This window comes from Zootoca vivipara, chromosome 9 (assembly GCF_963506605.1).
Source record: "Zootoca vivipara chromosome 9, rZooViv1.1, whole genome shotgun sequence".
Lineage (NCBI taxonomy): Eukaryota > Metazoa > Chordata > Lepidosauria > Squamata > Lacertidae > Zootoca > Zootoca vivipara.
In genome coordinates, this window is record NC_083284.1 from 56,132,237 (window position 1) to 56,159,767 (window position 27,531).

General features: G+C 46.3%; 2 protein-coding genes across 6 annotated transcripts in view; both read right to left on the reverse strand.

Moving 5' to 3' along the window:
* Positions 1 to 17,306, reverse strand: part of AASDH (aminoadipate-semialdehyde dehydrogenase) — a 47,245-nt gene extending 29,939 nt beyond the window's left edge. Inside the window, exons 1-5 of one of the 4 annotated variants that reach the window (XM_035112319.2) lie at positions 17,099 to 17,306; positions 16,435 to 16,755; positions 15,690 to 15,941; positions 10,733 to 10,853; positions 1,432 to 1,742 (exon numbers count right to left, since the gene is read on the reverse strand). In XM_035112319.2, coding sequence (XP_034968210.2) covers positions 1,432 to 1,742; positions 10,733 to 10,853; positions 15,690 to 15,919 — 662 coding nt within the window. In that variant the 5' untranslated portion in view covers positions 15,920 to 15,941; positions 16,435 to 16,755; positions 17,099 to 17,306. Of the gene's footprint in view, positions 1 to 1,431; positions 1,743 to 10,732; positions 10,854 to 15,689; positions 15,942 to 16,434 lie in introns of all 4 variants that reach the window. The other 3 variants (XM_035112316.2, XM_060278807.1, XM_035112315.2) reach the window with 3 other exon arrangements.
* A 5,890-nt stretch (positions 17,307 to 23,196) lies between these two features.
* Positions 23,197 to 27,531, reverse strand: part of PPAT (phosphoribosyl pyrophosphate amidotransferase) — a 77,613-nt gene continuing 73,278 nt past the window's right edge. For both annotated transcript variants that reach the window (XM_035112602.2, XM_060278809.1), the window contains exon 11: positions 23,197 to 27,201. In XM_035112602.2, the coding sequence (XP_034968493.1) occupies positions 27,026 to 27,201 (176 nt within the window). In that variant the 3' untranslated portion in view covers positions 23,197 to 27,025. The remainder of the gene's footprint in view (positions 27,202 to 27,531) is intronic.

Genomic DNA, 27,531 nt, shown 5'->3' on the forward strand with positions numbered 1-27,531 from the left:
AGAGGTGATGGCAGTAATACTACTGCTTGTAGTATTAAACCTTGGTGGGATAAAGTGATGAATATTGTGTGAACCAGCCCCAAGAGACACCAATCTAGGATGTATCTGCATTGCTTGGGTGATACACCTGTATTGTTTGCGATCTTCAGTTGTCTCTTCCCCCCAACACACCTGCTGATTAAGGAAGTAAAAAACACAAGCCCACAAAAAGAAGAACAAGGAATCTCCCTAATAATTTCTGCATAATTCATTTTTTAAAAAAGAGGTCCATATTCCTGTGGGAGCTCATATTTCATTTATTACCAATTTATCTAACAGCCTTGTCAGGCTGAAGGGGACTGGGAAATCAACCAACAGCAGACACAGGGTTCTCCTGGGAAAATCTGTACTGTACTCAAATGAGACATCAGCTCTGAAACTCAACATTTGTTGCAAGGTGTATGAAGTTGCAATAGTTTTACTCTTGCAATGTTCAAGCATACCATTCTATCACAAATAAATCAATGGCTGAGGTTTGCACATAACACATAACTATGGTTTGGTGCTATGTAGATGAGTTTCCATGAGCCTGATCAAATAATCAGGCTCATCCACTCCCACCTCCCCCTGTGCAATGAGGAGGAGGAGGAGGCCTTCTACAGTATTTTGTTTCACTTTTAAAGAATCTTGGCGTAACATTACATATGAACCAAGGATTTTTACTTAAAACTATAATGGTTACTGAAAAAAGCCCGTTTCATTATCCATGGCTTGAAGTTTACTTGCTTAGCAATTAACTACTGCTTGTTTTAAACTAAATCCCTGGTTAAATCTTGCTAAGCAGAGATTCTTTGATAGCAAAATTAAGTTCTCTCCTTCTTGCTGTGAGAGATGGGGGTGGTGGAGTGAGTCCAACAGGTCATTAGAATTCATGGAGCGTCTTCCACATAAACTGTGGTTTAGTCTTAAGTGTGAACTGGGCCATTATGTTTGTACAGATGTACATTTTGACATCTGTCAATTATACTGCCAATTCCCTGACAGTAAGACCCACTGAAGTCAGTGGCATTTTCTATTCAGTATGCATATATAGGTATACTGTATGTCCAAAAGATGCCGAACTTTCACCACCCTGACAATGTTAAATATTAATTACAAGCATGCTATCAGAGCACAAACTACCACCAAGCTCATTTAAAAAATTAACCTAGAGTTAAATGAAGTCAGGTAAAAAACATGGTGTTATTCTGATACAAGTTCTGAATTCTGAATATTTACTACAAGCAAAATTTGGTGACAGCTATGGCAGAAAGTCATTAGGTATGCTGACTTTGATCCTGTGAAAAGGAAGACAGGCTACAAATGAAAGCAAATAAATAAATAACCTGGCCTCAAGCTAGTCACCATTATTTTTAAATGTCTATGAAAGGTTTTTTGGAGGAAAGCACTTACCGAAGATGAAGAATATTTGGCAGTATACATTTATGAGGAACCCTGACAATTTTAGGGATCCCTGTTGTTCCAGATGTATGTAAAATATATGCTATGGAGCCTTGCTGTCTGGCATCCAGCAGGTCTTTGAATGGTTTTGTCTCAAGCTGGTCCAAGGCTCGTGCCTCTAATCTGCTTGGCACAGCAGAACTTTCATTGTTATCGTTTAAATTTCCAATATTACTGCCCTTCCTCTGGAAAAGAATCAAACTGACTTTTGGTATTTCAAAGGAATCATGGCAAAACAAATGCCCATGTGCCACTGTGAATTTCTGAAAGAGAGAAAGAATGATTTTAATTGAATAATACTCGTGTGCACATACTGTTGTTCTGTTCTCTATAGTGTACTCCTATCTTCTATGTGAGGGACAGGGGATATCGCGAAGTCCCTCCCCTCCTGAGTTCAAGCCCATCCCCGAGCACAGGGGAAAGCAGAGAGAGTTCCGATTCCAGTGGGGAAGCAGGAAGTCGTGTCCGAGGCTCAGGCAAGGTAGCGGAGCCAGGGTCCCAGGTGGGACAGGAAGGGGCAAATAAGGGGGGGAGACCCATCCCCCCAACTCCGGAATTGCGCAGAAAGAGGAGGGGAAAGAGGATGGGTCTGCCAAAGCTTTTGTGTTGGAGAAAGACGCGCCAAAAGCCATTCGGAGGTTCTGAACCCGACTGAACACATAGCTCCGTGTAAATAGCAATGACTTCAGCACTGTAAATACGCAGCACCAATAAAAGAATAAAATGCAGAGCTGTGTAGAGTCGTTACTCTGAAGTAGCCCGCTCCAGCCACTGTGACAGCAACCTCCGAATCTTTTTTGGGGCTACTTTGGAGTTGCCGGGATGAGTGCGTCAGAGGCGGAGAAATGGCGGCAGATCGCGGAGAAAGCCCAATAGGACCTGCAGCAACTGGCGCTGCAGGCACAGGGGGAATTAAAGGCAGCTAAAGAAGAAACCAAGAAGGTCCAGGAGGACCGGCTACAACTTGCGGAACAGGTGAGAGCGCTTCAGGAAAAAGAGCAGCAATTAAGGGCGGTGGCGGTAGAGCTCCAAAACAAGTTGGATGCCGAGAAAAACAAGGCGGGAGGGGCCCCCCAACTCCAAGTGCTGCCAGGAAGGAGAGCGGGGACCCTAGTAAGCAAGTTCAATGGAGACCCGAGGGAATATCATGGCTTGGAGACTGAGATCGTGTATGCTCTTGAGCTGCACCACGATGAGTTCCCTGATGATGAGCACAGGGTAGCGTTTATTGTGGAACACCTTACAGGGGCAGCCAGGGAGTGGCTAAGACCGTTAATCACGACAAAAAATCCTTGCATGAAGAATGTCAAACTATTTCTAGAGGCTTTAAAAACTATGTATGCGTCCGATAGCCATATGGACCAGACCAAGGAGGAACTGCATAATTTAAGGCAAAGAACAATGACAGTTCGCGAATATTGGGCGAGATTCACCATGCTAGTGCACAGACTGGGGTGGGAACTGCACTCGCCTCCGATGGAAGCGGCGTTCTACCTGGGGTTGAATGAGGATGTGAAAGATGAGCTCTCGAGAGGTCCAAAGCCCAGTAATATGGATCAGCTGAGCAAAGCGGCTCTGGCGGTGGGGGTGAGACAGGAATCCCGGTGGAACGACAAGCAAGCAACGCGCGCAAAGCGGGCTTGGTTCCCACGGTCGCAGGAGAAGCCACTCCCCCAACAGCCATCTCACGCCATGCCAGGGGCCAGCCAAGACCAGGAACCCATGCAAATTGATAGCGCGCGCGCGCGCGGGCTTTTCAAACCCCAGCGGCGACAAGACGCAAGGAGGGAAGGGGCGGGAATTGCTTTCTCTGCAACTCCCCCCAGCATCTCGTCAGAGACTGCCCACATCGCAGAGAGTGGCAAGGAAAGGCGGGAACGGTTGTGCCCTCCCCCACTGACGCAGCACCACAGCAGGGAAACGGGAAAGCCTGGTTGCAGGAGACAAGGGGCAGCAGCCAGGCGCAGTCAGCAGACAACAGCCCCAGCCCGCCCGCCCGCACAGCGCGGAGCAGCCAGCCCACCCCTCCCAGAGCAGGAGTGGTTCTAGAAGTGACGCTAACGCTCCCAAATGGCTATCCCCTGACGGTCCTCGCCTTAATTGACAGTGGTGCATCAGCCAACTTCTTCTCGAGAAACTTTGCAGAAGAGCACCAGATCCAGCTTCTGCAGCTGGACTTTCCCCTGCACGTAGCCACCATTGACGGCAGGGAGTTGCTGGGAGGGGCCATCACTCATCAAACCACCCCCCCCATGGGAATGACGGTGGGAAGGCACTCAGAGACACTGGCATTCAACGTCACCACCATCTCAGAACCCCCCATCGTCTTGGGCATGAGCTGGCTGGCGCGCCACGACCCCTCCATCAGTTGGCACCAGAGATGCATCACGTTTGGGTCGGACTTTTGTCTGGAACATTGCATGCAGCACCAACCAGGGGAGGGGCCTCCAATAGCCACGGTGGCCACCATGCACGTCAAAGGGGGTGAGGCGATACCCAAACCATACTGGGACCTGCAGGAGGTCTTCAGCGAAGCGGAGTCCGACCACCTACCCCCACACAGGTCTTTTGACTGCCAGATCAACCTGGTGCCAGGGGCAACGATACCCCCAGCCAAGCTGTACGCCATGTCAGATCAGGAACTGGAGGATCTGCGTGCGTTTATAGACAAGAACCTCAAACGGGGGTTCATCAGAGAAAGCAAGGCAGCAGGGGGCAGCCCGGTCTTCTGGGTGGACAAGAAAGACACGCAACAGCGCCGTCTTGTGGTGGATTTTAGACGGCTCAATTCAGTGACAGAGCCAGTGGCTTTCCCCATGCCCAGAGTGGACGATCTCCTGACAGCGGCACGCAGGGGCAAGATTTTCACCAAGCTAGACCTGAGGGGGGCGTACAACTTGATCAGGATCCGGGAAGGCGATGAGTGGAAGGCCACGATGTTCACGCCTCTGGGCTCTTTTGAATATTTGGTGATGCCCTTCGGGTTGCAAGGGGGATCAGCATGCTTCCAGGCCTTCATGCACCACGTCCTGGGGTCCCTCCTCTTCAAGAACTGCTTGGTCTTCCTGGATGACATCCTTATCTATTCCAATGACCCAGTGCAACATGTGAAGGATGTCAGGGAGGTGTTGCAGCGCCTGAAGGAGAACCACCTGTATGTGAAGCTGGAGAAGTGCAAGTTTCACACCAAAGAGGTGGACTTCCTGGGCTACAAACTGTCAGACAAGGGGCTGGCGATGGACAAGGACAAGGTGCAGGCCATCCTGGACTGGCACAGCCCCAGGACGCGCAAAGATGCCCAACGCCTCCTAGGCTTCGCCAACTTCTACAGGAAGTTCATCAAGAACTTCTCGCGTGTTACGGCTCCCATCACGGACTGCCTGAGAGGCAAGCAGAAGTTCAGGTGGACACCAGAGGCGCAAGCAGCGTTCGAAAGCCTCAAGAGGGTGTTCGCTTCAGACCAAAACCTGTTCCACGTGGTGCAGGATGCGCCCCTACGCGTGGAAACAGACGCTTCAGACAGGGCTTTGGGAGCGATCCTGTTGCAACTGGACGCCAACAGAGAGTGGAGACCTTGTGCCTTCTTCTCCAGGAAGCTGACCCAGCCGGAGCGCAACTACACGGTGTTTGATAGGGAACTTCTTGCGATCCACGCTGCTTTCCAGCACTGGAGACACTTCCTGGTGGGCGCCAAGCACCCCATCCAGGTGTGCACAGACCACAAGAACCTGGAGTTCTGGAGAACAGCCAGGGTGCTCAACCAGCGGCAGATACGGTGGGCAGAGTTCTTCTCGAACTTCAACTTCTCCATCCACTACATCCCGGGGGAGCAGAATGTCAGGGCGGATGCCCTCTCCCGCAAACCAGAGTACATGGAGCAGGAGTTGCCACCAGCACCCAGGCACATTTTCCCCCCATCAGCATGGTCCTGCGGAGCAGCAGTGGTGAGCGAGGCAGAACTCACAGCACTGACAGCAGCTGATGAGTTTGCCACCCGCATCTTCAGAGAACTGAGAGGGGGGAGGGAGCAGGCAAAAGACTTTGCAGAACGCAGGGGGCTGCTTTTCTACAAGGGGGCACTGTACCTGCCCACCACCCAGCTTAGACGTAAGGTCCTCAAGCAGATGCACGACAACCCAACGGCGGGTCATTTTGGAAGGGACAAAACCGCTCACCTAGTCATGAGACACTTCTGGTGGCCAGGGGTGCGGGAAGATGTTAGAGACTATGTACGGGGCTGTGACACCTGCCAGCGGGCAAAGGTAGTCAGAGCAGCCCCAGCAGGATTGCTGGAGCCCTTAGCCACACCACACAGGCCGTGGGAAGTGGTGTCCATGGACTTCATCACGGACCTGCCTGCGTCCAGGGGCAAGACCGCAGTGTTGGTGGTGGTGGACCTTATGTCCAAAATGTGCCACTTTATACCGTGTGCCAGGGCGGTCTCTGCAGAAGAGACGGCCAAACTGTTTGTTGACCACGTATTCAGACTGCATGGATTACCTTTAAGGGTTATTTCGGATCGTGGCCGCCAATTTGTTTCCAGGTTCTGGAGGCGGCTCATGAACCTCCTGCAGGTGGAGGTCAGCTTATCGACGGCTAGACACCCGCAGACTAACGGACAGGCGGAGAGGGTCAACGCCATTCTGCAGCAGTACCTAAGATGCTACGTCAGCCAGAGACAAACGGACTGGGTGGATCGCCTGCCACTGGCGGAATTTGCCTACAATAATGCAGTGCACGTCTCCACAGGGGTGTCGCCCTTTAAGGCCAATTATGGGCGCGACCTCAGATCTTTCCCGGAGAGGGAGGGGGAGGAGGAGGAGGAGGGCCCACTGGCAGAGGATTGGGCAGAGGAACTGGAGACGGTGCACCAGCAGCTCAGAGAACACTTGGAGAGGGCCAAGGAAGCGTACAAGAAGGGGGCAGATCGCCACAGGCGACAAGGGGAGGTCATCAGGGTGGGGGACAAGGTTTGGTTGTCCTCGGAGGGCCTTCCCATTAGAGGGAGGTGCAAAAAGCTGGCGCCCAGACGGCTGGGCCCCTTCACGGTCACGCAACAGGTCAATCCGGTGGCCTTCAGATTGGCACTACCAGAGGACATGAGGGTGCATCCAGTGTTTCATAGATCGCTGCTGTCGCCGTACAGGGAAAGCAGCAGGCTCCGAGACAGCGAACAAACCCCCGAGGGAGGGGGGGAGAGGGAAGGCAGGGAGCAACTCAATGAGGCCACGGCCATCCTTGATTCACGGAGAGGGGTGGGGGGCCTGGAGTACCTCATGGCATGGGAGGATGCTCCACCGTCACAGAACAAATGGGTCCCAGCCACTCAGATACAGGAGGAATTCTTGGTGGAAGAATTTCACGCCCTCTTTCCCCACAGACCCAAGCCCTGGCACATGGAAAGGGAGGGGGAGGGGGAGGGGCAGGAAGTACTGGAGAGCAGTTCACCATGGGGATGGGAAGCGGAGTTTGAGGAACCAGAGGAAGAAGTATGGGCATCGCCGAGATCCACACAGTCAGAGGAAGAAGCAGACTGGCAGCACATTTTTACCCCCACCAGCTCTGACGCCACGGACTTTTTGGGATTCCAGTCCTCCCAGGCGGAAGGGGGGGGCGCGCAGGACTGGGGGGAGGTATTCTATTCTATATATATAAAAATGTAGAAACGGCGGAATTGTGGGCTCCACTTTTCTCCGAAACCGCAACGGTCCACGCCACAACCCGAGTGTTTGTATAACCTCAGATTGTTCACACCTCATACCTACACAGGTAAAAATGTGTTTTTACACCAGGCATCCCCAAACTTTGGCCCTTTGGAGTTGCAGGCCAAAACATCTGGAGGGCCGCAGTTTGGGGATGCCTGTTTTATACAAACAAAAACAGCGCCCTCCAGTGGCAAAATCCCCACACCTCCTCCACCTCCTCCATCCCCATGGAAACTAGCCCACACCCCACAGACCCCGCCCCCGGCACGAGCTACTCCGTCCAGGGAGATCCAACCACCAACGCTCTGGGTAGGCCAGGCCCACGCCGTCCCAGAGGTCTGGAAGACGGCATCGGACACAGCTGACACCAACACAGCCGTCTCCTCGGGAGCAACCCCACTCCCTCAGACACTACCGCACCCCACCAACAGCCCCGACGCCAGTGTGCCCACCTCCTCGGGAACAAGCCCCCTTCCTCTGACGCTGCCCCACCTCCCGACAGCCCTGACGCCAGTGTGCCCACCTCCTCGGGAGCAACACCGCTCCCGCAGACGCTGCCACACCACCCAACAAACCCCACTCCACCGTGGCCACCTCCTCCAGACCAAGCCCGATTCCTCCGATGCTGTCTCACCGCCCAACACCCCCCAACACCACCGCGCCTCCCTCCTCGGGAACAAGGCCTCTCCCTCAACCCACTCCCTCAGACACTGCCGCACCCCAGACAGCCCCCGACACCACCGCGGCCTCCTCCTCCGGAGGAAGACCTCTCCCTCAAACGCTGCCCCAACGCCCGACAACCCCAACGCCACCGTGACCCCCTCCTTGGGACCAACACCTTTTCATAAGCCACTTCCCCTCCGACCATCACACCCCGAAAAGCCTGCAGCCATCTCCAAGGGAACCAATCCACTCCGGGAAACCTTTCAACCTCCCCGAAACCCAATCCGCCCCAGGAGACGCTACCACCAACACACCCAAGGACCCAATAAACAATAGGACCCCACATACCTCAACCTTCCTCAGACAACTACACCTCTTCCATGCCACACAGGACTATAAAGGTAAGACAAGACATCTCGGACCCATGACTACCTACATTCCACACCCGCCCTCTAAAACTTTACACCATCCCATGTCTCCCCACTAACCCCCCACCTTGCCCCACTAACCTCCAAACCCCACCCACCAATAACTCCCACCTCAGGACCCCTAACCACCTCCATTTTACACTTACTATACAACACCAACCACCCTCCATAACTTGACGCCATTTCGCATTACCCCAGTAACCCCAAACCCCCACCAAAAACAAAAAACCACCCTGAGAGACACTTCACCCACGACAAAACTGTCAACAACACCGTCCCATGACTACCTGAGAGACACTTCACCCACGACAAAACCTTCAACAACGACGTCCAATAGAGACCGCTCCACACTACCACCGCACACATCCCAAGAGAAAACCCAACCCCCAACGCCCACGCCACCATTGATGATTCCGCCACAAAATACATAAAGACAGAACAGACTTTCTAATATCAACTATCTTACTCCTTTCTTACTAATTTCACACACAATGCCACAGCATTAGTGTACACAGATTAGGGGTACCTAATCTGACTTCAAAGGAATGAGACATTTTAACCCTAAGGGTGCACCCTTAGAACTACACCACAACAAGGAGACAAACCAGGAGTTTACAAACTGCCTAGTCTTTACTACAGCCCATTGAGTTCAATTGAATTTACTTCCAGGTATACTAGGTTTTGAATTTTGTTGATTCTTTCCATCCGGAACAGGAAAATTTCCATTTTCTAAACAGATGTACAAATTACTGTGTATGTATTATGCAAAGTTTACATATAAAAATGAAGGTGACTGGGTTTTAAAACTAACCAAATAAACATTCAACTGCAATAAGAACCTAAAAGCCTTGAGGGATCAGACCAAAGACCGAATTAGGCCAGAGTTCTGTTCTCACAGTGCCCAACCAGGTGCCTATGGGAAGCCCATGAGAAGGAACTGAGCATAACTGCAATATTCCCACTTGTACAAAGAATTCTCCCAGAAACTGGTGTAAAGAGGCATGCTACCAACAACATATGGTATACTAAGACTAGTAGTCACTGATAGTCTTATCCTCTTTGCAAGTCATCACTATCCCATAGATTCTTACTTAGGAGTACATCCCACTGAACTCAGCAGGATATCTATATATATAAAAATGTAAAAATCGTAAAATTCCGTTTGACACTTTTCTCCGTAACCGCTTGACCGATCGTCCTGAAATTTTGACACAACGATCCAGGCCACTCCTAGAGCGTTGTTGGGGGCAAAAATCCCTCAAATCGCACACCAAGTCAAACAGCGCCCTCAAGTGGCGTAGTACCCTCCTCCACCCCCTCCCTTCCTGTGAAATATAAGCCACACCCACAAACCAAATGACATCATCACCAACCAAGCAAATCAAACCTCCAAAGCGGCCATTTTCACACCACTAGGCTTTTCTTTTATGTAGGCCCCTGACAGGCCGGGGGCGGGGAACCCACACCAAACCAAGGCTTCCACTAGGCTTTTCTTTTATGTAGGCCCCTTACAGTAGGCCCCTGACAGGCCGGGGGGGGGGGGGGAACCCACAGCAAACCAAGGCTTCCACTAGGGTTTTCTTTTATGTAGGCCCCTTACAGGCCGGGGGGGGGGGGACCCACACCAAACCAAGGCTTCCACTAACGTTTCCTTTTATGTAGGTTACAGGCCACTCCAACATCCACTTACACCAGGGGTCCTCAAACTAAGGCCCGGGGACCCGGAATCGGCCCAATTGCCTTCTCAATCTGGCCCGCGGGCAGTCTGGGAATCAGCATGTTTTTACATGAGTAGAATGTGTCCTTTTATTTAAAATGCATCTCTGGGTTATTTGTGGGGCCTGCCTGGTGTTTTTATATGAGTAGAATGTGTCCTTTTATTTCAAATGCATCTCTGGGTTATTTGTGGGGCATAGGAATTCATTCATATATTTTTTTCAAAATATAGTTCGGCCCCCCACAAGTCTGAGGGACAGTGGACCGGCCCACTGCTGAAAAAGTTTGCTGACCCCTGACTTCCACCTTCCAGAGAATCAGGACAACCCCAGGATAAACTATATTCATCAAAAATACAACTGCACAAATCACATTAAAAAAAATTTAAACAAACCCAACCCATAAACTAACAGTTCCTTCTCCAATGGTGGGGGCCAAGGTATGGAGATACATGGGGGAGGGGCCAACACTCCCCAGGGACAACAGAGGAAAGGCTATCCTACCGAAACACAGGAATGAGCCGGGGTGGAGGGAGGAGGGGCAGGATACGTCATGGATCGGGACAGGATTGGGGGGGGGGAGGATCACAGGAAAAAACCACACCAACGCGTGGCCGGGTCAGCTAGTTTCTAATAAAACATGCAATATTAAGCTGTATGTTTGATAAATGAAAGGTGACGTGTAATTCCAAATCTCATTTTAATATTCCAATTAAAACATGTTGAAAGCTTTTGTACTTACATCAACTCTGTCTTTCTCCACAAGGACATACTGGAAGTTACACATTTTCATAAAATATGCAGACAAGTTTGGAGGGGCATCTGGATCAATAGGTGAATAGGCAGCTGGCACTTGGAGAATTCTAGCAAAACAAAATCCTTAATTAAGCAAGCATTCTGAATTCTACCAAACATTGTAGCAAAAATTATCAGGAACCCAAATGGAAAAATCTAAATATCCACAGGTTTACATTAAAAGTAGTCTTTTTGCTAGATGTTACAGCATTCGGAGTTTACTAACGTAATGAAACTATTTTTAGGGCCAACTGCATGTGATGCCAAATGCATTACTGCCAATTATATCAGATGTATTTGTTTAAAAAATTGCACAAACACATCATTTTTATATGGACAGCACAACGAGCCAAAGTTTTGCCCTCACTTCCATTATTGATCTCTGCCCTATGCTGCAATTAGCAAGGGGAGGGGGGGGAATCTCCCAATGACACCAACCCAAAACTTCCCCTCACCATGTATCATGGGCCAAATAAAAATCCCCTCCTACACTATTAAATAACCAAGAAACTCTGACATAATTAGTAGTTCCTCCATACATTTATTCAGGTCTAGTTCGACCTTCAGGAACTGCTCCATGTGTTAGATTTTCTCCTGAACAGACAAAAACTTTGTGAATAGGGTGTGCACATCTTTGCATAGGAAGTACGTAATATGCCACAGGCTTTAGTTTATTGTACTGTACAGGCAACAACCGACTGACGTGTGCCCAATTGCCGCGTGACTGCACACAGCGCTGAACACAGAAGTTACCCTAAAATATCACTAAAAGGGCAGCACAGGAGTGGGGTGGAATGCTTTGTGTGGGTTCCGCCAACATGTGCGGGGACCCGGAACATAACCCCTGTCCCAAATGAGTAAGGAAATCTACTTGGAAATTTCCACAGATCTTTTCTGTCAGGCAAAGTGAAAATGAATGACGTACATCATAAATTACAAATGTCAGATTTTCTAAGATTTTTGCAATTGACCTAAGGGCAGAAATAAACCCGTTATCAATAAATAACGCAATGGGTGCATGCATTTGGAGGAGGAAATGTGGAGGAGACTCATAAATGCCAAACACATTATAATTCTATTTTCATTTGTTGGGAGATTAGCATGCAAACTGCATGAATCGCTTACCTAGTAACAAGACATCAACTAGGTATATAAATATAACCTATCATTATTTTAGCCATCTCTTGTATACCCGTGTTTCAAAATAGAATTTCCCAAAATTATTTTTTTAAAAGCTAGTGTCAACTGCTGACAAGTGAAAAACAAACTAGCTAGACTACTCCAGTTATGTTACATTATCCTAGCATGTATGCAGCATCCTAACATTCCATGCTTAAATTCCAGAAGTGAACATTACTACCTGCCAATCAATATTGATATCAATGTCAACTTATATCTGGTGGGAAGAGGCGAGTGTGGGCTGGATTCAATTTATTTTCCCTCCATCTCTAAGCAAGTGTTAGGAGCTGTACTTTTGGTTCCAAAGACAGTGTGCATTCAACCCCAAAAGCTGGATTCAGCCTGGAAATGTACATGGAAAACCAGTGTACGTGCAATAAATTGTATAGCACACACACCAACCTGACAAGGGGTGTGCATGTCACTATCTGATTACACACCCATCCACCCCCACCCTAGATGCATTGGAGCAAACTGCAACTTTTTCTTTCACTTAAAAAAATTGAGAATGTTACTTAAGACCATTCTCCAAAGGTACTATTGTCCTGATTTACATAAAAAGTTGGTTGCACCCAAATAAGTCATACCCTGAGTTAACCCACTGAAACCAACAGATTTAAGTTAGTCATGACTCAAATCCATTGGTCTTGGATCTACTCTGAGCATCACTTAATCCAACACAACTCATTATCTACAATTGCTTCAATTTCACACTTTTATAAATGATTACGCATGGATACCAATAATACTCAGGTTCTAATCTTGTGTTTTTTGGACAGCTTCACCCATATGATCCAGCAAGCTAATATTGAAACCGAGAAATTTCAGGTGCTGTAGGGGAGGTAACTGTTCATAAAGGGGGGTGGGGTACAGAATTCCACTACATGTCCAAGGCCTTGGGTGCATCCTTTTGGATCCTGTCCCACCAAATTAAAAGCAGTTTTAGGTGAGCAAAGCTACCTGAAGTAACAAAAGCCCAGTATTTTTAAAGAAAAATGGGTTTGGTTCATCAGTGTGCTCATCACGCCATCTAGTGGCTTAAGTTACTGAACAAAACAAATCTTTTTTAAAAAATTATTTTTATTGATTTTACATAATAACATACACAACATATTCTGCCTTCTTCCCTCCTTCCCTCCACGAGCCCCCTTCTGCCACAAGAGAGTCTCATGAAAGGTGAGCAGTCGAAGGTAGTCCATTTTATAGTTGAGTTTCTCCCCACTTCACCCTCCATCCCCCCCAGAACCCCTCCTGCCACAAGAGGCTCCAGGATGACAAGGAGAGGTAAAAGCGGATGTCCACCCAACTAATTATCCACACTTACATTAAAGTCTAAAAAGAAAAAAAAGAAACAAACAAACAATGTGTCTCATATTTTCGATCTCTTACTTTGTTTAACATTATCTTGGTGACTTCCTCAAATCCCTTCTTCCTGATTTTCATAATTTCCTAATAATAATCATAGCAGATTTCTTCAACCCAATTTCAATTCTTATTCTTTACGCACACATTCCAATCTCTATGCCTAATATCTAAACTTATCTCCTTAACATATTTTCCACCTTCCTCCTACCCACCCTCCACAGGCCCCCTCCTGCCACGAGAGTCCCATGAAGGGTGGACAGCCGATGGCGGTCCATTTTGTAGTTGAGTTTCTCCCCACCTCACCCTCCCTTCCCCCCAGAACCCCCCCTGCCACAAGAGGCTCCAGATTGACAAGGAGAGGTAAAGGCGGATGTCCACCCAACCACTTATCTAAACATACAATTTCTATCTTACTAACCTAAAAACAATTTTTACACTTCATAAATCTAATTCCACCAAATAATCATATTTTCTTTTCCCAGGCCATTTCTCCCCCCCTCCCCAACAAGAAATATCAAATAATTATTCAAATCTCTAAGCTCATATATAAACCTTATTTTTCCTGAATACCTTCTCCTCTCCCCTGGATTCTTTCCCCCATTCGGTACAACAATTCCATTATCCAGCCAAGATTTCAAAACCGTTTTTCAACCTGCTTTTAATACAAATTTACGATTTTTCTCAACCCACCCCCACTCTTCCCCATTTTAAAATCCAAGTCTTTATCCTCCCTTCCTTCTGCCTCTCCCACCCCTCGGTCTCCCTCCCTTGCCCGATTGCATTTTCCCATTCTTCCCAATTTCCCTCTAAAATCAGTTCTCTTTCTTGATGTTCCATTTCCACAATAGCCAAATTCCCAAATGTTTCTTGATGGTTCTTCTCTTCATGCTGAACTCTTTCTTCTTCCTTTTCTTTGTCTTGTTGCGCATCATTTGAAACTTGTTTTTCAAATTCCCTTTCATTTGCAGAAGTGTCTTTTAATTCCTGTGCCTGGTCCAAGGTACTTGCTAACAGTAGACTGCCCCTTTAAGAGATCTCGCAATAATTTCAACACAGTCTGTTGGAAAGCAGAAGTTCCGGGTGTTGACATTCTTTCCAACTCAACGGCTGCCCCTTTAAGAGATCTCACAATAATTTCAACACAGTCTGTTGGAAAGCAGAAGTTCCGGGTGTTGACATTCTTTCCAACTCAAGGGCAGAATGGAGATTAGAGGACAAAGAACAATGGAGTTTCAGTCCTCAAAAACAGTAGAATCCATCTTGGCTAAAACCATTTCTATAATCCTTAAACCAATTCAGTTTCTTCACATAACATATAACATCAGTCTCAAACTTTTATTGACAGCTGTCAAAATTACTTTTCAGTGTTTCCTTGCTGCTCCTCATAGGGTGCTGGCACCAGGGTTGAGAAGGGGCTTTCCCCCTCAATCTCCTTCTTTTGCAGGGATTTTTCCTTTTTTAACAGAGAAGTCTGCCCCCCTACACCCTGCTTGTAGGGGTAAAATAAAGGTCTTTCTTTGGGATTTTAAAATCACTCAACTTTCTTTTCGGCTTTAGGGCATTTTACTGCTTCCTTATCCAACAGTAGGAAGAGATCGACTCCCATTTTTAGAACCTCTTCCCGTGGTCCAAATTGTCTGAATAAAAATGAATAAATCCAATTACTCACGATCTGTGAAGTTTTCGCCAATTTTAGCTTTGGGAGAATCTATCGCTCTCCGCCTCCGGCATGAAGCTTCACTCCTCCAGGGTGACGCTGGTGCTCAAAATGGCCCCCGCGACTACCACCCTTCTCCTCCGGCGCTCTTATTAGGGCTACCGGTGAGTTGGGGAATCGCGCAACGGGACACCGCTGAGCTTCTTCGTCCCCAGAACGCTCTATCTGGGGCTCTTACGGGGCGACGCGGAGCTTTCGCAACCTTCCCCGAACAAAACAAATCTTAAACTGGTGTGGAGATTTGGTTCAAGTGAAATCCTATATGCACTTTTCTAAGAGTAAGTCCCACTGAATTCAATGGGACATTCTTCTGAGTAAGCATTTATAGGATTTCTAGAGGGGCAACTGTGTGTGTTAATCTCGATAAAAAAACAAGGAAGTGTCATATAGCACCTTAAAGACTAACAAATTATAAGTGAAGTGTACAAGATTTTATCCTGGGCACCAGCCCACTGCATGTTCACCTTTAAACCATAGTTTATCCTGTGCACCAGCCCACTGTAATGCAAACAGACAATCGTTTTAAAAACTAAGCTGGCTTAAAGTGGTGACTGTAACATATTCTATATACAGTATAGCATATACTGTATAACATTCTGTACTCATGGTATACTTATATATTAACAATGTATAGAAATAATACCCTATAATCCAAGAAGGCAGGTTTATTCCTGGGTAGCAGTAGAGGCCTATTTCAGATCGTTCGGTGAAATTACAATGTTTCTTCAGGAAATCGCTAAGTTCTGTGGCTAGGTTAATAACTGTTTTGTAAGTGTAGATAACTGGAACCTTATTGATGCATTCATCAAAGCATACTGCTATTCTCTCAGGATATAAACTGGCTGCAGTCTGAACAATCTCCTGAAGAGTCATTGCAAATATTTATACTGCATACCTGTAAAAGAGAAAATAATAATTAAATATTTTAAATAAAAAAACCTTGTAAAATACAGCATACTCTCAATATAAATTTGAAAGAATGTGGAGGCATGTCTGTTTCACAAAATATACATAATACCCCTTTATCAATTCTGATGATTATCCCAATTCCACTTCCAACATTTTTGCCATTCTGAATGAACAGTTGAGATGCTTTAAATATGAACTATTCTTCCAAATAAGGAGAAAACATGAAAGGTATATCGTAATTTTAAGAGAGAGAAATAAGCATTTTCACAAATATACAAATATTTCCCCTAGGGTATTGTAAATGAAACCCTAAACTAATAACTTCTTCAACCTATTCCAACCTAGGACACATTTTTAATCCAAGGAAGGGATACCCATGTAAATTAACAACTAATTCAGTCAAGAAGGTGCTGTCAGTAAAAGACTCAACGCTCTATGTGTGGCTGCCAGAAGTTTCACCCACTGCAAAATTATTTCACCTGGATACTTGTTTGGAGACAGCTGGTCCGGTCCCATCATGTCAGTGGTAGGGAAAGCTTTTCAGGCCGATGATGCATTTCCTCCTGGTAAATTCTTCAAAGGGGTTAGTGCAGGCATCCCCAAACTGCGGCCCTCCAGATGTTTTGGCCTACAACTCCCATGATCCCTAGTTAACAGGACCAGTGGTCAGGGATGATGGAAATTGTAGTCCAAAACATCTGGAGGGCTGAAGTTTGGGGATGCCTGGGTTAGTGTACACGGCAGCAGTGGGCATGGCCATCTCACAGGTTTTACAATAGTGACTTCCTAAGAAACTGCAGCTGTCGAAAAGAATAGGAAAACATGTAACCACCAGACGTTTTAGCAACCGTACTTCTGAAGATTGCGGCTTCTGCCTCTCACATACTATATAGTTTGTTTGGTCGTTTAAAAAAGAGAAACAAAACATGGGAGATAGCTCAGTAGTAGCACAAGACTCTTACTCCTAGGGTCATGGATTCGAGTCCCGCGTTGCAGAGGGTTGTTTTAGTATTAGATGACCCTCGTGGCCCCTTCCAACTCCGCAATTCTAGGATTATAAAGCACATCCACTTCCTTGTCAAGATGGCAGAGGGAAGCTGCACAACTTCGACCTACAGGAAGCTCCCTCTCCCTCTTACTTACGGCGAAACAGCAGCGTTCAGAAAACGAAAGAGCCGCCTTCACTACCACCGGCTTAGTACAAGATAGCCAAGCCGTCGGGGAACCGTTTATTATACGGCCTGTAACACGGCTTCGCAGGCCCTCGGTTTACTCTTTCGTTCCAATGGCAACCGCGCGAGACGAGTGGCCCGCGTGCGCGCACCCACCTGCTCCTTCCTCTTTCCAGCCCCGCCCCCACCTGCTCCTTCCTCTTTCCAGCCCCGCCCCCACCAGCCCTTGCAATCTCTCTAACTGAGCGAAAAGGGACTACTCTGCCCCGCCCCGTACTTAACAGGCCCCGCCGCGATTGGTCTATTTTTCCTGATGGGGCTGTCTCTGTCCTCGAGGCCGGAACGGGAATTCTTCTGTAGCAGCGTCTCGGGATTTGTTGAGGGGAAGGCCGCATTTTGATTGGGTGGGGGCGCGCACCTTCCTGGTGGCTGGGAGGGCGTGACGCCATCCCGTTCTGAGGAAGAGCGCGGGTTGCAACGCGCCTTTGGCTAGGGGCGGCGGATGCTGCTACTGATCTTACCGAGACGCCATCACTCATCGCCCGTGTCCCCGCCCTAGGATACCCGGATGCTTTGTGCGCCGGCCGATGCTTCGGAATGCGGGGCTCCCGCGTGTCTTCACCGCCCTCGAGGCTGATTGCTCGTGAGAGCATCCTTGCTCCTATGCGAAAGCACCGGCGCCCCTTGAGATCAAGCGGGCGCCTGCGCTGCACTTTTTTCGGCGCCCGCAAAAAATGAATAAATCTTTGTTTAGACAAGCCTACCCAGATAGCAAAGAAAATTTTGATCTGTTGCAGCATTTTAACTTCGTACATTGTACTAAAGTACGGCTGTGATTTTTTTTCTCATATTTTATTGCTTTATATTTTTGTACACTAGTTCGGGTTCTTTTGTATCAAGCGGTGTAATAAGTAAACGATTAAAAAAGTGGTGCCAGGAGTAATTCTTTGGGAGCGTGCGAAGAATTGGCGTTGCTGCCTTAACTGGGCAGAAGAATTGGCGTTGCTGCCTTAACTACCTTTCCTATGCAACTGTTTGTCCTGCTGCTTCCCACTGTTGCATCACAAGCAGCAAGGAGCATACCGTAAACTTCGTTTTACCGAGAGGGGGAGCGCCCCGATGATCAGTCTCGTTGAAGACATTTACGAATTTTAGCTCACCTGCTTGGGTCAAAACAAACACACCCTTTCGCTTCTGCTGTGGGATCATGCATCTTGGGCAGCCTCCTTCCCCTGCCTCCCCATGCCACAAATCAAGAACGGATTCTGACTTATGCTGGGACCCCAGTCCCCAGCCCTTTGCTTTTTTGCTGTCTCCATCCCCACCCCCTATCACTGATGTTGTGCTTGATCCTTGGGAGGTTTTTAAGCAGAGGTTGGGCCTCATTCATATTCCACCTTTCCTCCAAGGACCAGAAGGTGGCATTCATGGTTGTCCACTTCCCCATTTGAGCCTCACAATCCTGAGGTAGTGATAAGCTCAAGGTCACCCAATGAGCTTTATGACTTGAGTGGGGTTTTGAATGCTTGTTTCCCCATTTCCTAGTCCGCTTAATATATTTCTACCTTACTCCACATTCTTGAAAAGATACAGAAGTGAAGTGGTGAGGGTGCCGTTTTCCTCCTGGGCTAGAAGCTTAATAGGTCTCTTGTTCACAGTCTTCTATAGTACAGTACCTTTAAGATTAACCAGTATAGACTACGATCCTATCAACTTAACAGGGTCAGGGAGTAAACCCCATAGAATTCAGTGGAGCTTATTTCTTTGCAGACATATTTAGGAATGTAGTTACATTTCTTGTGGAGTGCAATCTTTTACCTGTCTTCTCAGTTAAGCCTCACTGAAATTAAGTACAGTAAGTGTATTGCAAAGTAAATTCTACATCCGACAGAAATATTTGTCAGACATAAAATTTAGGTGGTGTATAATTTTCTGGACATGATGAAACAATTATTGAGGGAAGTAAGTGTTAATGTTCCACAAATTACTGTTTTTCCTTGTTACAATATAGAAATGATACAATTTGAAATTCTGTACTTTTCAACCAAACAGAAATCCTGGCAGAGGCAGGGAAGAGGAAGAAATGATCCCTGAAACTCAGGGATTGTTTAGGTTTAAAGCTAATAGGTCATAACTTCAGGAGTACTGTTAACATTTAAATCGCAGCCCAGCCATAGGTTTATTAGGGGAAATCATGGCAGCCTTGAGTAAGCCTCAACTTCTTATCTGTAAAATGGGAACAACCAACCTTTATTTTCTCAAGGGCAGTAAGTGAGCAAGCAAGACCCTTAACCTTTAAGAATAGGCCTTTAATACAGTAGAGATATAACCTTACAAAGAAGGGGGCATATGTCTATGATAGAACACGTGTTTCTGCAGGCAGAAGGTCCTTGACTCAATCCCTGGCATTTCCCCTTTTAAAAAGGTCTCAGTAGGAGGTAGTGTGAAAAGTCTCTTGGCTGATATGCTTGGATTCTGCAAGATGGACAAATAAAGCCACCTGGTATAAGTCATCTTCCTAACATAGGTACTTCAATCCTTTATATCTTCACTCCATTTATTTGGAACAATATTTGTAAAATGTGCCATTGCCCATTGGTTCTCTGTTAACATGTTTGTGTGTTTGTTCTAGAGAAATAAATACAGATTCCTGTAACGACAAAGTAATATTAAACACCCTAAGTGACTTAGCCCTACAACCAAGTTGTCTTGAAACTGACCAGAGGGGAAGCAACCCTTGGTTGCATTGTAAGTGGAGCCCTGGACCTGGTGTGAGATGTGTTGTTGCAGGAGTCACTGGCCACAGTGCTGTCAAATTCAACATATAGGTGGGCATTTGCCAAGCAGGTCTGGTACAGCCACATTTGACTTCAAAAGAGGAAACTTCCCAGAAATGCAGGCATTGATTAAAAAAAGGAAGTTGACAGGGAAAGTAAAGACGGTCACATCTGGTGGTGCAGTGCCAAAAAGTGACCTCTTTTTACTGTTTTCCCATTGCATTCAAAAACTGGCAAAGAGAGGAGTTAATTTTTGTAAAAAAATTAACATCGGGAAAGGTAGGCAACCCAGTAACCTTTCTTCAGCACTTTGCTTTTCCTGGTTGCCTGCCCTTCCCGATGTGAAAAAGCCCTGGGGCTTACCTTATGGCAAAAACCCTGCACCTCACCTTCAGAATTTTACAAAGATTAGCTCCCCTCTTTGCCAGTTTTTGAATGCAATTTCTTTACTCATTACTCAATGGGAGAACGGTAAAAAGAGGTCACTTTTTGGCACAGCACAGGCCACATTGGAACATTCACGGAAATTCTTAAGTGTCCTGAAAATTCAAGGCTTCATGTGTTAAGGCAAGGCTGCATACACAGACCTCTGTCTGAATGTACAAAGGCTTCATGGTATATGAAGATTTCCCAACAGACATGCATGCTCACTCTGAGGAGCCATGGGCTAGGTGACTCCAGGAGCATGTGTCAATTCAATGCATGAGTCAATTCAATGCATGACTCATGTGTCAATTCAATGCATGAGCAGTGATTTTTGAATTGGGTTAGAATTAGCTGCAATTCTAATTCAACTCAGATATCTAGGTCGCCATTTTACAACCACCAAAAAATTATTTAGATTTCATTCACAAAAGCACAACATTTAAAAAAAATACCCACTGAACAAAGCAGTAATATTAAAGTGTTATATGTATATATAACACTACCATACATTAAAATACTCTACTAAAATAAGTCCACATGATGATTTTTCAATGTTTTGAGTCTTCTTTGAAGGCTTACATTCAGTAAAAACATTCACTCAGATTACAGTTAAGTATTCACAACGAAAACATAGTGAGGAAAATTAGCAAAATAAATCAGCACTCAGGATGGTTATCTGTCGGAGAACCAGCCGACTCTTAGGTGCGAGGAAATCATGAGACGAGAGTCAAGAGTTTCAGATAGAGAGCATGAGCAGAGTGCTTGAGCAGAGTGCTGACTGCCTCTCAGCCTCAGCTCCTTTATTATGGATGGTTTCCTTGTAAAAAACATTAACCTTTAACCTATACATGACTCATGCAAACAAGGAAGATGTGTAAACAGACAGGCTGGCGCCAGTGGTCCTGTGGTCCTGTGGTAAATCACTTGATTGATTACCCCCCAATAAACCTGTGCCTTACACAGAGAACTCCACCCGCACACCCCCACATCACCTCTTTCTGTTTATTTTTAAGCAACAGGGTAAATTAACACGTGGGAAGCCTGATAGGGAGTCGCTGATACCTCGCAACGAAGGCTCCATGTGAAATTCCAGTGGAGAGGCGTGCAGCCTGAAACCAGGTCATACATTGACCAAAGAGGGAGGGTAAACATTGAATGCAGCAACATAACATAACCAAGCCACAGGCTAATCCCATAACCGTCAAAAGTGTTTTCCTGATCCAGGCACCGTTAGGCAACCAAGACAGCAGCCATTCCCATGGATCAAAACCCATGGCAGGTTGCAAGGGCCGTGCAGCCACCAAGTTCTCCATTTCTTGTATAGCATGAGTAATTATCTTGCACATACATGCAACAATGACTATGTATTAAGGCACATACGCCTCTTTTCGAGGCTAAAATCACATCCTGTAATTCTGTATTGATCAATTTCATGCCTTTAACTGTGTCATTGAACAAAGCCTCTGTCCAGTTAGCTAAGTGATGCAAATCTCTATAATTCATTGCTACTCCTAATAATGGCAAAATACTACGAGCTATCTGAGTATCAGTATATCGTGTTATAGGGGCATTGACTTCGTGTTTATTGCGCAAGCGAGTGTGAGGGAGAGCATCTAACTTATACACCAGTGGTATCACTACCCCTAGAGTGCAAGTCCCTGAAAAAGCAGAGGGAATCTCTTTGTACGCTTTCTTACCACACAAAAGCCACAGATTTGATTGTAACACGCATGTGGATCTCCTACTTCTCTTCATCCAATCAAACCATGAATGAAAATCACGGCATGTAGCCTGTTGGTAATATGTCATGTATCTGGTAACATTATTAATTGTTACCTTGGGCCTGCTGCTTTGGGTAGTGATGTTAAGAAAACAAGAGCTACCATTAATATACTCATAAGTCCAATTACAATAAGGATAAGGACCTAAAAATCTGCTACTATCGTGATTAAAACGAAAACATCGTGGAGCTACTTCTAATAATGATAATATAACAGGGGGTGAACTAATACGATTATCTCTCATATTATTACTAATTCTAAAAGAATCATTAATAGGAATACCATGCAGTAATATACCCGAATGTCGTGACTACGAGGGAATATGTAAGCAAATCCAACAATCAGAATAGTTAAGCAATTTCGCAAACTGAGAAATATCCTGTACATAGGTATTATTATTCCATATGGAATGATAAGAGTCATGTCTTTGATACTTCTGTAAAATGGCAGCACGCCTAGAGCGATTATGGCTTGCAGATCGAATAAATGGAAGGTGATCTTAACGGAGTGCAGCCATATTTAGAACACGATGCCGCCAGGTGCAATGGTGTGTCAGACCGGGTGACAGGTGCTGTCCTCCAGAAAGAGTGTAGAAAGGTCTGCCTCCTCCCTCAGCGGCATCTGCGACTGAATGGGCTGAAGAAGAAGCTGTAGATGATTGCCAGGGTCGTACACAGCGTGCTGGCACCCACAGAGGGTCCCCATCGATGGCATATCCATGTCCCCAGGTAATCAGCGGTACAGGGCCACGCCATGCTGGATCCGGATGTTTCCTGAAAGACACAAGGGGGCGAGGCAGCTCCTCCTCTTTTCTAAAATGTAATTCTGCTGGAGGAAGCTGCTTATTATGTGGATATAAAAGATTAAAAAGCACTTGATGCACAATATAAGATATTTCAGCAATAGGAGCGTTCTTTCCACTAAGTTGTGGAAAAAGCAGAGATTTAAAAGTTGAATGCGCTCGCTCAACAATTGCTTGTCCTGTAGAATTAAAAGGAATACCATGAGTTAATTTCACATTCCACAATTTACAGAAATCAGAAAATCGCTTAGAAATATACGCGGGGCCATTATCCGTTTTGATGCTGCTAGGCTTTCCCATGACTGAAAAACAGCGCAGAGTGTGCTGTATTACGTGCCTGGCTGTCTCCCCTTTTAAGGGCGTCGCCCAGATGAAGCCCAAAGACGTGTCCACCGTGAGGTGCAGTCTTGAAAAAAGAGGCTAACAACGGGGTGAGAGTGACATCCATTTGCCAAATTGAAAGAGGGGCAATCCCTCTGGGATTGACAGCATCAAAAGGAAACATGGTAGGGGCTTTAGAACAAGAAGAACATTGCGAGACAACGTCTCGTGCCTGAGAAATTGGTATTTGAAAAGACTTGGCAAGAACCTTGGCAGATTGGTGAAAGGTGGCATGGCTCAGCAGAGGGTCAAAAAACAAAGAAAAGACCTGCTCTTGCTGCAAAGAGAGAGACAATTGCAACAAAATCATCATCCAGAGCAGGGAAATGTATGCCACTGACAAGAATGTTAAAAATCTGGAGACATACTGAATACAAACAATCAGGTTAAACTTCACATCCTGAAACAAATCAAATGCCAAGATCACCACAGCCAATTCAGAATGCTGAGCGGAGTTCTGCTCCGTTGTAAATCTTGTCTTCCAGGCCCCCTCCTCCCTCCACACAACCACCCCCCTCGTCTTTGTCCCATCTGTGAAGAGGGTGAGAGCAAAGGGGATAGGGGAGGGGGAGCACAGGGAACGGAGGGAATAGGAGACAGAGGAAAGAAAGATCAATGCCACAGCACATTGTCTTCCCTTGATAACAACGTCCATAACAGCTGCTGGAGAAGTATGTACGTTCCGCAGTGGTGCATGGGGCAAGTGTAGCCATTCAACAAGACAAACGCGAGACTGAGAAAATTCTGCAGGCCGGTAGAGAACAGCTGTGGGCAGCAATTTTGTGGCAAAAACAGCCAATGACAATAGTCCTGTGGAATCCAGGCGATCCACCATAGATTTTTGCAAATGGTGATTAATCGTTGCCAGGGCTGATTCCATATCCAATATGATGTCTGCCGGTTGCTTATGTCCTTTCAGGGCAGTGTACAGAGGTGATAGTACACATGTTGGCAAGTCTATGTATGATTTTGCCCAATTCGAATGTCCTAACAGCAGTTGTAGATCCACCAGCCAGAGTACAGCTGGAAAATGCAGCTGCAGTATCAGGGGTGCTGCTGCTTGTTGTGTATCCTTGTGTTCCAGGTATGTGATAGGCAGGGTGCGTTGAATTTTTTCCGGGGTGATTTTAAGCCCTGCAGAGGTGAGATCCTCTGTCAGCTGGTGCACCCATGTTTCAGGAATGTCTTTAGCGGCAAGCAATTTTGCTGTGTGGGATTCAGAGCCAATTGATTGACAGGCTTTTAACATGTCGGCTATTGCCACATTAGGTGTAGCTACCAGCGGGCGCAAAGCTTGTTTACAGTCTTCATTGGCATTATCAAAGGCTAATTGTCTGATGATTACTTCTTGCGCTGCTGTATCTTGAACCTGGCGTCTAAGGGTATTGTACAGTCTATCTATGAAAGCGCCATAAGGTTCAGTGGGTCCTTGCTGCACGCTCCCCCATCGCCCCCCTTTTCCTAACTTCTCAGGAGGAACAGACATCAAAGCCTCCTGGGCAGCTGAATTTGTGGCGTCCCAGTACTGAGGATCCAGAGCCAATTGCTGTGCAGTTGTTAAAAAATTCCCAGCTCCTGTGAGACCATCCAGGACGTCTGCAGGAGTTAACAGGACAGGGGGAGGTGCGCCTGCTGCCAGAGCTGCAAAGGCATTGGCATGTGCTGCCAGTGTAGCATTATTCAAATATGTTTGGATATCATGGATTCGACGTTGACAAGCCCAGGTCCAACTTTGCATAAAAACCATCATTTGATTTGGTTTGAGCACTGTTCTAGCCAGTAATTTAATATCCTCTGGCAATAATTGCTGTTGAAAAATAGTGCCAAAGAGACCAAGAGTATACGGGGAATGCAATCCATTGTCTCTTACTGACTGATACAATTCTTTGATGTATCGGAGTTCAAATTGCTCGTGCCGTGGTGCCCCGCCCCCAGGTCCCGCAGGCACAATCACAGTAGACTCAAAAGCCAGCGAAGGAGCTGCTGCTTTAAGAGATTCCTGGAGCTTTGTAGTATTCCCCCCCTCCTGCTTCACAGTGGGCATGGTACTTTGAAATGCAGGCAAAACCTGAGAGACATAGGCTGGAGGGGGTGGGGTGGCAGACAAAGAAAGTTGCTGTTTTCCTGGCGGAGTTAAATTAGGTGGGTCCAGACCAGGAGGGATGGGGGCAGGCAATGCTGGATAAACAGAAGGCTTCAGTGGGGGAGGCGTGCATGCGGGCGGTGCAGAAGGGAGGCTTGAAGCAGCTGCCAGAAAGATATTCTTTGGCGCGACTAGTGCCAAGCATGCTCTTATTTTTCCCCACGTAATTAAGACACGTACTCCAATGCTGGGATGAGCATGAAAATGTTCACCTAGTTTGTCCCAAAAATCTAATTCCCAAGTTCCATCCTCCGGAAACCATGGACAGTGCTCATAAGCAGTATGAATAAAAGCAATAAGATCGTCTTCTGAGGCATGCTGATTGTTAGAAGGCAGCAGGTATTTTAAGTCTTGAAGAAAACGTTTCTGTGGCACAGAAAGCGAAGTGCCCATTGTAAATGCAGGAAGAGAAAAATAAGCAATAGCTGGGAGCCAAACTCACCGGGGATCCGAAGATGAGGTAGACGTCTGAACCCTTGCCGGGCGGGTGAGTAGCTGATGCAGGACCACGACGTGCGTCCTTTCAACAATGGCGTAGAACTTTTTAGCCTCACACGGGGCACCACTTGTCGGAGAACCAGCCGACTCTTAGGTGCGAGGAAATCATGAGACGAGAGTCAAGAGTTTCAGATAGAGAGCATGAGCAGAGTGCTTGAGCAGAGTGCTGACTGCCTCTCAGCCTCAGCTCCTTTATTATGGATGGTTTCCTTGTAAAAAACATTAACCTTTAACCTATACATGACTCATGCAAACAAGGAAGATGTGTAAACAGACAGGCTGGCGCCAGTGGTCCTGTGGTAAATCACTTGATTGATTACCCCCCAATAAACCTGTGCCTTACACAGAGAACTCCACCCGCACACCCCCACAGTTATCAGCCTAATTTTCCCTGTCAAATCCCTTTGACACACAATGAAAGCACTATAGGACATATATATTCATGTTAAGGCTCAAGGTATTAGAGAATTTTGGTTTAGTACTTCCCTGAGTCTTCCAGTCTCAGCAACATATTGTATAAAAATAATATTCAGTCTCTTTGGAAGCAAGTTATTACACATGAATTTAGTTACATAAGCAAAATACAGGCACTTACTTCATTCTTAAACAGAACTCAAACAGCTAGATAAAAATTTCTAGGGAAGCATGGAATTCAGAATTCTATGAATTCAAAATTTGTCAGGTATATAAAACCAAATTTCACATTTCCCCCCTGCCCGCCCGGGTTGAACGCTGTTCAAAAAATTGAAATGACTTAATGGCTCGCAGTTTCATTCAGAATGTCATTTGTAATAAACCAAGGTTGTGAATAAAAGCCCGAGAAGAGATAAAGTTTCTTGACAGGATTAGGCCAGCTAAGGAATCAAGAAACTTTGCAACCCCAAGTTACAGCACTAATATTTATCATACTGCATAATTTTTGCATTTTATTTCAAGTTCTTGAACAGTCCTCACTATCCCGAATAAAGATTTAACTAAAATGAGTGGTTTGATAACTTCCTTGGTAGCAATTTATGGCACACCTTTGGGTGTGATACATCTTGTCAGTTCCAAACAAACTTCAATTCAGTGGTAACTGTATTCTGGAAATTCACCATTCTAGCTCTACAGGGTATTTTCCAACAAGGCATGCTATGCAATGGCCAATTTTCCCCGCCCGAAACTTGTTGGACTTAAGGTTGTTTTCATTATCTTGTTTGGCCTTGATGCTTTCTTGTACAGATGACACCAATCCTTCTACCGAAAGATAAACAACACTGTCAGCTCCTAGGAGGAGAAAAAAGACAAAAAATTTTTTTTAAAAAAATGCTGCATTATTGTACACACCCTAAAGATGAAGAAGGTGGTACCCAATGGTGAGGTCCTCTAGTGGATGGAAGTCTGTCAGCAGAATAGGAAAGGAGCCAATTTTCGGTGATCTTTCTGAAGCACCCTATAGTTTACCCTCCCTAAATCTGCTCCAGAGGGTCTTCCAATCTCAAATGCAGCTTTAAAAAGGGTTGGGGAATGCATAGCTGACAACTGTCTCTCTCCCTGTTTCACTGGTAGATTCCCTTCTGCCAGAGGATAGTCACCACCCAAGCTGTTTAACACAAA